This window comes from Pyrgilauda ruficollis, unplaced genomic scaffold, assembly GCF_017590135.1.
Source record: "Pyrgilauda ruficollis isolate IOZ18807 unplaced genomic scaffold, ASM1759013v1 scaffold74, whole genome shotgun sequence".
NCBI classification, from domain to species: domain Eukaryota; kingdom Metazoa; phylum Chordata; class Aves; order Passeriformes; family Passeridae; genus Pyrgilauda; species Pyrgilauda ruficollis.
In genome coordinates this window covers 3,546,541-3,559,106 of record NW_024529266.1, presented here as the reverse complement: position 1 = coordinate 3,559,106, position 12,566 = coordinate 3,546,541, and the positions used below count along the sequence as shown (strand labels likewise).

Below are 12,566 nucleotides of genomic sequence, written 5' to 3'. Positions count from 1 at the left end.
ACATGAAGTTTCTCAATAAAATAATGTATAGTATAGTATAGTACAGTGCATTTACAAAAAAACTAAAGAAAGCCTGTAAGCAACAAAAAAGTCCTTTGTTCTGCATTTGAAACCCAGCTAAAAATGTCAGATGCCTCTGAAAAGAATACATAATGAATAGCCATGGAACCACGACCTGTAACTTGCTAAACATGCCAATTTCAGAGTATGGACAAAATCACATGCTTGTGGTTACTTTCAAGTTTTTGTAGGATTTTTTTTTAAGGTTAAAATTTTACTGCTAGAATAAGTAAGTGCACTACTGTACTCATCAAGTGGGGTACTTCAGGATGACTCAGGAAGCTAACTGCCAGTCACGACATGCCTAAGCATTGGCTGAATGGTTTTTGAGAAATTCAGACTGAAACCTCTGTGTATCTGTTAAGTTAGTACTTCCATACTTGTTTACTTACAAAAAAAGACAAATTGCTATCATTTAATTTGCTACAGAAGTAGTTTCTATAGAAGAAGCAGAGTCCTGCATACATACACCAATCCATCAGAAGAATTATTTTGCCTGTATGTGTACTGCATAAAAAACATCAGCATAAAGCCTTCCATAAGGCATTTTACAATAAAGGTCTCACAATTTGCCTCTGATGACAAGAGAAAATATTAAATGGCTCTCTTTTCACAGAGTGAATAATTACTTTGGCCACAATACACACTTTGAAAGGTATGGGTAACTTACCGATGTTGCAAATGCAAATCAACATATGAAAATGCCTTTATTAAAAAACTGATAGGTGACGGAAGGCTAGCTACTGTATCACCCATCATTGTTACTTTCAAGTCATGTCCCAGAACATAACAATGCAGTGGACCCAAATACTAAAATGGTCGCTGTTTCTTGTTCCATTGTCATATGCCTCCAGCAACTAAAATGCTTTACACTTTCAATGCAGACTTTGGCTCATGTGGGTTTGTTGAATTACTTAATAGCTGGTTTTGTTTCAGTTTCAGAGTCATAGAATATCCTGAGTTGGAAGAGTTCAACTCCTGGCCCTGTACAGGAGCACCAGAAGAATGACATCACATGCCTGAGGCATTGTGCAAATGCTGCTAGAACTCTGTCAGGTTTGGTAACCACTTTCCTGGGGAGTCTCTTCCAGTACGCAAACACCTTCTGTGTGAAGAACCTTTTCCTAATACCCAACCTAAACCTCGCCAAGTAAACCTCCAGGCCCTTCCCTCAGGTCCTGCCACTGGTCACCACAGAGAAGACATCAGTGCCTGCCCCTCCTCTTCCCCTCATGAGGAAGTTTTAACTGAAATGAGGTCTCCCCTCAATCCCCTTCAGGCAGCTGACTGGAATTTTGACCTTCCATGTGAGGAGTATTTCTGGCATCTTAACCATAGGGACTAACTCTTCTTATGAAAATTTTTGCACTTGAAACAGTAATAATATAACAAAACATGAAACCCAGATTTTTAACTCACAACTTCCACGCTATATAAACTCGATATGTCAGAGGATACAACTATTTCAAAGAAAATGAAGTTTATTTTATTCTATTGCTAACAGTACTCCCCACATTTTTTAAAAGTAAGTACTTATTTGGCATTACTATTTAAGGTTTTCTAGAGGAGAACAGATCTACAATTCCACTTCAAGGCACATTAATATGTGTTATGCTACTTTACATGTAACATTGTAAGGTCAAAATCACAGACTGAAATAAAAAGAATCCTATCAAAATATGGCATCAAAATACCTCTTTTACTGGTAAGTACTCCTTGTAAACAGCTGTTCAGATTTCCTGACTTGGAAGTCTTTCTGACAAAAAAAAAAAACTATCAAACAATAAAAACTTCTTTATGGAGAATAACTCTGAAGTATTTAAGAAGCATTTCAAAGTACTTTTTTAGTTTCCAAAATTAATACTCTTGACCCTGATTCCATTTTCTGAGAAAAGACAGGAGAATTTCTGAGAAAGCCACCCAGGCTCTTTCCCTTAGAAACTAACAAAGCTATCCTGCCAAAATAGTGAACCAAAGCTATCAGGCAGATGCATTTAAATTCCCTCTCATCCATGAAAAACCAAGAAAATACCCTTTCTGCCTCACTAGTTTTCATTTCACTGCAATGTGAAAGTACCCTTTTTTCCTTTTCTTAAGTAGATTCTGAATTGAATTTAATGAAAAGGAGATGAAAGATAGATAATAAGTATACCAAATACAAAAATGGTTCAATGAGGCCTTGAAGTCATGTCCAATTTTATAACCTTTCAAAAAGCAGCTTCCACATGCATAAAACTTATCAGCCTCACAATGAATATGAGAAAATAGTACCTGGAGCATTCTGATGAACACTGGTCACAAAATAGACAACACCCTGGGATGGTGGACTTTCTAATCTTCCAGTAACAGCCTTTTATATGTGACTTATTTTCCCGTACAGCTTAACAAATTCAATTGCATCTGCAATTCAATACTACAGAGCAGGGTTTAGATCAAAATGCAATTTTCTTCAAATGTCCTGCGCAAATACTCACTTACTTGACTGTGAAACAGGTTTAGCAGCAACTCAGGAAACTTTGCCATTGCAACCAGAAATGTTATAGAGTAGAAATGAAGAGAGAAAACCAGGGGTGCAGGGGTATTATGTACATGAACTACAGAGATAAACTATCCACTGGGTAAAAACATTTTTTTCCCCTCTTTCTATGAATTTCAGCCTCCAATACAGACTAAAACAACTACAGACTGTAATGCTAATTCTACACACAGGTATTTCAGTACTTAATGTAGTAAGGCCTAAACAACAGGCCCTGTGCCAAAGCTGACCTCTAGATGAACCCTCCAACCAGAAGTTATACGTATCCATTAATCGGTGAAGCATTATTAGCAATATGATAGATGTACCTGCTCATTGGTGAAACACATATTTACCATTCTGTATTTAGAAACAGGACAAGGCAACATCTGGCTTTGTTTGTGGGCAGAGGATCAAAGATCCCTTGGTTCCTCCCTGAGCCCTGGCCAGCCTTTGGGAGAAGCCCAACAGGAGGATAAAACCTGACATTTCTGTATTAGAGGTAATGGTAGCTTGCTTACTATAAAAGTTGGGCTACTCTCACAGCAAGTCAGAAACCTCGTGGCCTACAAATGTGGATGCACCGCAGGATTTCCCAGCTGCTGGGCGTGGTTCTCCAGTCCGTCACTGTGACACCTCCCCAGGGCTGATATGTAGATCTGGATGAAGGGTGAAGTAGGGTAACTGTAACCTTTCTTAATCACTATAGGCATTTTTTGTAGTAATGATTAGGTGCATTGCTTATCCTTTTTTAATTCTTTGCAGTTTTGCATTATAGTAAACTACACTATCCCATAAGCTGTCTCTGACCCTAACCACCAGCAAAACACTACTGTAAAATCAAATTCCACTACCCCAGTTTATAAAAATATGCCTTAAAATACCTTCCTAGTATTGATTCTGAAGTTATATACACAGAACTGAAGCACTCTAAGAAAACACAAACCTACCTGAAAACTTTCAGTAATTTATACCAAGTTGTACCAACAAATTGACTCAAATTTACTATAAAAGAGTGTATAAAATCAAAAAGTTAAAGTTCCAGTTGATGAGGAAATAGTTAAAAACATGCCAAAATTTTTTCCTGCTAGGCAGTTTGACTTATTATACCACCTAACTTTAGCAAACATAAACAAAATTTATGCTGTGACTATGTTAAAGAGTACCCACCACATATTCTGTATGAGTGAAAGCCAGCACTGTTTTTCTTTAAGTAAGACTGACCAATTACAAACCAAATGCATGAATTTCACTTAAAATTTTTTAGATCAGCAAAACAAGCACGACTTTTACATGTCTGCCTGACATAATGAGATGCTGTTAATTTTGTACTCAGGTATGTTTCCCTGGCCAATATATAAAGCTATTTCAAATTAACTAGAGACTACAACTTTATTTATGTCACCTAGCCAGCAATTAAATTGCATGAGAAGCTGAAACCAGATGCCAACAGTGTTAAGAGTCTTTTACCTATTCAAATAAATCCTCTGTTTCTTGAAGCCTGTCTCAGGCAATCAAATTTCTAGTAGATGACCCCTCTCAAGAAGAATATGCCATGGAAACCCGCAAAGGATTTTGCAGTTCTGTTAGAAGTGGTACAGGGACAGAATCTGCTAAAGCATGAAATACTTCCAGAATATAAATGCTTTGTAGATCAGGAAGCAAACTCCTCCTTCCAGATTTTTTTTTTAAAGGAAATATGGTTGTCATGCCAACAGTTATAGAACAGTGGGCTGCAGCGACAGCTAGTGATGAAGCCTGTTTCTGGTTCTGTCTCAAGAGTTTTCCTGGGAGACTGTCAATGAATGACAGGCTGTTCTGGGCAGCAGCACAATCTCACTAAATACTGCCTATGATCACAGGTTTGGCTTCTGTTACTATTTTGTCCCTTGTTTCTACATTCACTTACTTATCTTCTAGCAATAAGGGTGCATGACATACTTGGTCAGTGTACAGGCATGCATACAGACCTTAAGGTACACTGTCCTTGAGGTCCTGTTGGGATCTGCCAGGACCAGAACTACACTCTCCAGTGCTGGCACGTATTAGCAGAGAATTCAGGGTCTAACTCAAAAACAGCCAGCACCTATCCCATAATCAAAAGCTGAGGCTGCTGAATGAGGCTAAACACTTGGAAAATTATCTAGTCAACTACCCAAGACATAAAAGAGACAGCTCAGTACTACACACCAATATTATGAAACCAACTTACTGATCAGAAATGCAAGGTTTTGTTCAGAAAACACTATGAGAAGATAGCTATAAAGCTGCAACAGCAGCTACAGCAAGAGAAGAAAAGTGAGTGGCATCCCTCACTGCTGGTAAATAAATCTCCTTATTTTGTAGTACTGCAATAAAAACAGGCCCATGGTTACCCCTGGAAAATGGCATATACCACCTTTTTTTTTTTTTGTTTACATAGTTAAGTATTCCCTTGAATATGTTGTACACTATTATTATGACATCTTCTAGAGATGTCATTACAGAAAAATCAAACAAATTCTCAAAGACATGAAAGTGACATTGCTGCTGAGAGTGCAATGGGCATGACAAAGAACTCTGTTTCATACACATGAAACATAAGAAACAGAAAACTTACGTTACTTATATTTCGTTATCTACCCAATGAGGTAGTTTTATTCTGAATGTGCACAAGCAATGTTACATTGTAAATGAGAAGAGACCAAGAAGTATTACAGAATCACTAGGTTGGAAGAGACCTCAAGATCGTCAAGTCCAACCCATGCCCTAAACACCTTAACTAAACCATGGCACCAAGTACTACATCCAATCTTTTTTTAAACACATCCAGGGATGGTGACTCCACCACCTCCCCAGGCAGACTATTCCAATATTTTATCATCCTTTCTGTGAAAAACTTCTTCCTAATATCCAACCTGTATTTCCCCTCACACAGTTGAGACTGTGCCCTCTCTTTCTGACATTTGTTGCCTGGAGAAAAAGACCGACCCCCACCTGACCACAACCTCCTTTCAGGGAGTTGTACAGAGTGATAAGGTCACCTCTGAGTCTCCTTTTCTCCAGGCTAAACACCCCCAGCTCCCTCAGTCGTTCCTCACAGGGTTTGTGTTCCAAGCCCCTCACCAGCCTCGCTGCCCCCTCTGGACACGTTCCAGCGTCTCAGGGTCCTTCCCAAACTGAGGGGCCAGAGCACTCAAGGTGTGACCTCACCAGTGCTGAGTACAGGAGAAGGGCGACCTCCTTGCTCCTGCTGGTCACACTGTTCCTGATACAGACCAGGATGCCCTTTGCCTTCTTGGCCACCAGGGCATGCTGCTGGCTCATGTCCAGTTGGCTGTCACCAGTACCCCCAGGTCCATTTCCACCTGGGCACTGTCGAGCCACACCGCCCCCAGCCCATAATACTGCAGGGGGTTATTGTGGCCAAAATGCAGACTTGGCACTTTTACTTATTAAACTTCATCCCATTGCCTCTGCCAATCCATCCAACCATTCCAGGTCTCTCTGCAGAGCCCTCCTACCTTCCAACAGTTCAACACATGTCCCCAACTTGGTGTCATCCGCAAACTTACTAATGAAAAACTCAATCCCTCATCCATGCTGTCTATTAAGACATTGAACAGAAGTGGCCCCAGCACAGACCCCTGAGGACACCACTGGTGCCTGGCCCCAGCTGGATGCAGCACCGCTCACCAGCACTCTCTGGGCCTGGCATCCAGCCAGTTCTGAACCCAGCAAAGAGTGCTCCTGTCCAAGCCGTGGGCTGCCAGCTTTTCCAGGAGCGTTCTGTGGGAGGCAGTGTCAAAGGCCTTGCTGAAGCCCAAATAGACATTGACAGCCTTTCCTGCATCCACCAGGTGAGTCATTTGGTCACAAAAAGAGACTGAGGTTGGTCAAACACGACCTTCCCCTCCTAAACCCTGGCCATCCTGTAAGTGCTGTGTGATGGCACTTCATATAAATTGCTCCATTATCTTACCTGGTACTAAGGTCAGGCTGACTGGTCTGTAATTACTAGGATCCTCCTTTCTACCCTTTTTGTGAATGGATGTCACACTGGCATCTGGAACCTTACCAGTGAGCCAGGAGTTCTTATTAGCAGTTCTTATGCTTCCATTTGTTTCATCACACCCTCAAGTGCACCTGAAAGCATGGTAAACTATGTATACAGTAGAATTATAGTAGTAATTACAATGCACTATGAAGCAGTCTGTCCTAAGGCAACTTAGTGAATTTGAAAACTTGCTTGATTATTCAATGGAGAGAAGCGAGAATAATTTCTCTCAACAGAATAACAAGCCATGGTTGAAAAGGGGTAGTATATGTAGTATATGTACCATCTTGCCTAGCAAGGTTTCTAACTTGGCCTCACAATCTCAGAAGCAAACAATGAAAACAATTACTACCAGGCGTATGGGGACCTGCTAAGAAACTATTTTCAGAGCAGCCCTTTATAGCTTTTTATCAAATGGTCCAGCAGTTCAGTGCTTTTATTGTCTTTAGAAAGACAAAGTAGAAGGTATCCCTAGCAAATCTCAAGAGAGCACCAAGTTGACCAGAAGCTCACCCAAGGAAGGGCTTAAAACTGGGAGTAATTTTGGTGAAGAAAACTTGAAAATTCTTCAACAAGGGCATATGTTAAATCCTCTTAGGAAGGAAGATTGACTATTTGAAACACAGTTTTGAAAAGCTGACAAGGAAGTAGAGCCACAGAAAAGGATTAAGGTCTTACACTGGCTCAAAAGTTTAACATGAGACACTACCTTCCATGTTAGAAAATGAACTACTGAACTGTGAGGTATAAGGACCACAGAAGTTATGCAAAAGAACTCCTCCTTATTCAAATGACAATGCATCTGGAATTCTGATGTCTAGCTTTTGATCAAACTTGTAGAATGATGCCAGTCACATGTAGAACAACTATGGGAAGTCAGAGAAAACAATCAAGAGATTCAGAAAACAGGAGCAAAGACTGCATAAACATGCTTGCTAACCTTCCAAATTTACTCAGCTGGGAGTCAACTCTCCTATGACAAAGAAATGTTAAAAAAAAGAGTGGTATCACGCCACTCCGCATGAGCAGTTATTAGGACCATATAATTAGCTTAAAATCCAACTGAAAAATTCAAATAAAATATAATAAAAAGCCGAACAGTTGGAAACAATCCACTGCAGGTTTCCAAGTTCACTGCTCAGAAATGCCTAGAAGAGGTCAGATCCTGAACTTCTATTATAAATGACATAGTACTGGATGATTCTGCTTGCAGTATGACAGGGATCAGAGGATTTATTTTAGGCCTGCTATTTTTGACAATAAAGGCCTCAAAACAAATATTACAGCCAACTCAAGTCATGAAACACAAGAGCCAAAGCTAACTTCTGTTCTGCCATAGCCAGAGCGTTCCATCATTAAAAAAAGCAGCTTAAAATGACCCTGAGTAGATGTACACTATACTGCATGCACTTCCACTGTAGGATAAGGTGAATCTCCAAGAATCCAAGGAGTTTATGTTTCTAGATATTTCTTCTCCACTGACTGCTTGAAAATGCCAGGTATCAAACCTCTGCAGTTTCACAGACTTGCTTAAATTTACAGCTGGTGAATAATTCAGGCCTTTTCTCCCCTAAGCAACAGGTCTGGATAAGCTCTTAGTACAGTACTGCACCATGCATTGCACCAGTCTCCCAAACATCCCATTTTAAACTAAGTAGGTAAGATTTTTACCTATCTTTAGCGAATTACACAAAATCTACACTGGATATTCTTGTTGCTATTGTCTATAATCAAACAGACAAATTTTTTAAACAAAACTTACTTTGTCAAACCATATAAATTAGTTTTGCACTTATAATATTTAATTTATAAATTTTGGAAATCATACTATAATCAAATTTTTGAAAAGCCTTTCCAACAATCACCTTTTTACCATGCTCTTGCTACCACACTGAAAAGATACGTGCACTATTATTCATGGAATGTAGATTTCAAAGAACAGCAAGAGATAAAATCCCAGATTTGGTGTTAGTTTTCTGTAGAATCTTTGCTTTCAGGTATTAAATTCTTAAATCATTTATCAAATGTTTTGATCTCAGTGGAGCTAATACATGCTCAATAGTTGGAAATAAAATAGCCTTAGAGAAAAAAAATTAAGTGAAAATTTCTGAATTCTTAAAAGGATTAAATACAGGCATTTAAAAATATAATAAGTTTGTGTGGCACAGAAAGTTTTAATATACATTGCCTAATGGTTTTCATGAATATTGAACAATTCTTCATGCATCTGAAAGATGACACTTGCAAAATTACCTGAAGATGGAACATCCAGTTCCAACAGAATGCTATCATAGTACTGACACAGCACATAGTAACACTGATTTAAGTTTCTGCAGTGCAGTTCAAAACTTACTTATATCTTCAACATAGCAGCAGAAGCTGGATAATGAGGATATTTTAGGTCTAAAATTGTGCTCTCCCTGGTGCAGTGTCCAAAATGAGAAGAAAAACCCTCACAAATGAGAAAATTTCAAGCGTAAAAAACAACCAACCAACAACCTACCCGCAGCCACTGTTTCTCTGTGAGAGCATCACTGTAATCCACATCCCTGCGCTGACGGGATCCCCTTCCAAATATTTTCTCTTCTTCTTCTTCACATGTAAGCCTTTCAACTTCAGCATCATCCTTAATAATCCAGGATGGTAATTCATCCTCCTCCATCAAGCGAGGTTTACGTTTAGGGTTTCTGGCATCCTCCCTGCGACGATCCATGTCCATGCGCTGCAATGGCAATTGGCAACAGATAAAAAAGTTTTAAAGGCAATTATTAAATGAACTATGTCAATGCCCACCTCTCTAACTACGCTTGAAACTTTAAACGAAGTCCTTTCCAGCTATCTCTCTTTCATAATATTCCTAAATACTTCTAAAATGCTTCTGTAAAAAGAAGTTACACTCAATTGTTCATTTCCAGTTTTATTCATAACTAGCTTTCACTGAAGGAACTAAGACAACACACAGCCAAGTGGCATAATGCAGATCACAAGAACACTGCTGTCCCCATAAGGTTTTTACTACTACGTAACAAAAAAGAGTAATAAAAATACACTAGTTTTGTTACCCTGATTATCAGAAAAAAATTTAAAAGATGGTATCAGAAAGAAAATTTAAAAGTTGGTATAAGAAACAAAGAATCAAAGGAGAACTAAAAAATTCAGAGAAAGGCTTGTTTACACTGAGCCAGAAAGCCAACATGCTTCAACCCCTGAATTTTTTTCTGATCTTATTGCTTTACGAGACAAAAATCAAAACACAAGTGAAGTGGTATGAACATAAGAAGGTGATGTTAAGACTTTCAGCTGAAATTTAAATAATCATTCATTTCAAGCGTGGTGAACAATAGCTCAGACATGGAGACAGAGGATACATTCCTATAATCTACTGTAGATTCATCAGTGAGGTGTTTTATAATCCTCCTGGGGAAGCATCCACCTCTATCGATGACATACTGACCTGGCTCTCATGGTCCCATGAACTGCACCTGCATTGTCTTAAGTACTCAAATCAGGTAATATGAATAGGCATTTCAAATTGGCCTTTTGCAGAGTTATACAGTACTTAACATTCAGTAATCAGGTGCTAAGCAGAGAAAACAACCAGATGGCCACCGACATTTCACTTTTGTAATTGAAAAAAATTATGTAAATAGACCGGCATCAGAATTGGCTGTAGCATCATATGAGGCTATTGCTTTGGCCACTAAAACTTCATAAAAAACCCATTCTCAGTTATGTACAAATGTCTCCCTTGTGTACAAGATGCTGCACTTAACATATGATGCCGACTAGACATATCATCCTTTTACAACCTTAGCCAAAACACGGACATGCATTAATTCAGAGGTATTCTCTCTCCAGAGAGACAGCTCAAACTCAGTCAAATTTAAAAACTGAGACTTGATAATGGCACCATTGAATATGATGAATCTTCTCTCATCTCGGCACTTCTCAAACATGACCATTTCTAAAATATGACCTCAGGAAGTGCATCTTGCAACTTGTCTTCATCACCTTGCCTTGTGCACTACCTGATTTCCAAACTCAGTGAAAAGCAGAAAGCAAGAAGTGGTCTTCAGTCTGCAGGTCCAACTACATTCAAGAAGCAACTATAAATACATGGGCACTTTCCCTGTGCCTCATTATTCAGACAACAGTGAATGGGCTGTGCAGCCTGTAGTTTTTTATAGCAGACTTCTATATTTCACCTATTAAAGAACACCCCATTCAATATGAATTGATTTCAAGAAGTCTTACTCAAGCCAAACATGTGGCTTGGTTTATTCTAACGTAACAACCAGACAGTTGCACCACGAGACAGCTCAAAGGGGATAAAGGAAATAGATTTCTCTATTTCTATTAGTTAGCCAAGAACATGAGTGAAGAGACATAATATTTTAATTCCATTAAGAACATGAAGTCAATGCTGAAACCTTCTAATTTTTCCCCAATGACTATGTTTCTTTGTCTAACACAAAAACTGAACACTAAGATAGAATATTTTAATAGCTGTATTCTGATATAATAGTGCTTGGGAAGCAAAATTAAAGACAATCTCAGTTAATCTGAAATATGAGAGAAACAAACTGACATTTTTTTTCTGAGGATACTACTCAAACCATATTTACACCTGGGAAACCTCCAGTTCTATCTTCCTACATCCTTCCAAAACCTGTATTTCCAAGACACATCTAAATTATTTTTATATAACTAATAATTATTATGTTCACTGTCCTCAATAAGGCCTAAATGCTAAAAATAATATGCTACCACTACTTAAACCTAAGCAAAGAACTTCAATGTTGGCACTCAAGGCCTAAAATTTCCAGTTTAGAAAAACCACGGAGCCTGCTGACCTGTGAATTGTGGATGGTTATCTTAAACTTTCCAAATTATAACTAGAAGAGTCCATGGAAGAAACATCAAACCCATTCAGTGTAAAAGCTTCAAAATTATAACTAAGAGAGTCCTTGAAAAAAAACATTCAAGCCACTCAGTGTAAAATCTGTCATTTATACACCCAGTTCTAGTAGATTGCCATTTTCACTTCAAGGAGATAAACTGTATTAGCACAACTGGAGTTTTGGTACTATTTGGCCTTCTGCCTGAAATGCATATTTTATATCGAAAATCATATTCTTTCAATGTTTTATTTACTTTATTTAAGTAGCTTTAACACTAAAGGGAACAATTTCTTTTCCAGAGAAGTAACTTACTGAAGCATTCTTATGAAATTACAAGAGTTGTACAGATCACATAAACCCCCTGAATTTTCTCTGAGTATTTTCCAATTTTTTTTACGATGTGAGGCCTCTAAAAGTCACAGGAACAAAGCCCACTTACACACACCTTCTCTCTGAACAGTTATTTAGCTCCACAGATACATTTCAGGTCCTGTATCAAGCAACACTTCTAACCTGCAAAGTGACTATAGAAGAGATGCTCATAGAACTGATCTTTCTTGTTCACTTCAAATTAAGTAAAATACATGCTTTTACACACCTAAGACTCCGAAACACATTTTTTGTTGGGTATTGCAGACTCCTGAATTCTGATTACATAAGCACAACTTTAAAAGGGAATGAAGTGGCACAGGTATCACTACAGCAAGGAAAATACAGACTACCTTTTGCTTTTTATCTGACTATGCAAGACTTGAAATATTGACAGAAAGACAAACAGCTCTGACTGCCAAACTTGCTTTTCATATTTTTTTTTTTATAAAGAAACAGCTTACAAAAAATTAAAACAATTTTTTATATTAACAATTTAAATTATTTCTTAATATTTAACTACAGTCTTACTGTCTTACTATTTTCAAACTCTGGCTTTCAATGCATGTAGTTTTGTCTCTTAAAATTTTTACTACCAACTCCTTACTTTCCCTTAAAAACTTCCACATAAATTAATATGAAAAACATACATTCAGCCCACATAAACGACTTGGATGCAGGACTT

General features: G+C 38.2%; 1 protein-coding gene across 6 annotated transcripts in view; it reads right to left on the bottom strand.

Annotated features, from left to right (window-relative positions):
* SMARCA2 (SWI/SNF related, matrix associated, actin dependent regulator of chromatin, subfamily a, member 2) overlaps positions 1 to 12,566 on the bottom strand; it is a 116,890-nt gene that overhangs the window by 29,925 nt on the left and 74,399 nt on the right. For all 6 annotated transcript variants that reach the window (XM_041486086.1, XM_041486090.1, XM_041486091.1 and 3 more), the window contains one exon: positions 9,115 to 9,333. In XM_041486086.1, coding sequence (XP_041342020.1) covers positions 9,115 to 9,333 — 219 coding nt within the window. The remainder of the gene's footprint in view (positions 1 to 9,114; positions 9,334 to 12,566) is intronic.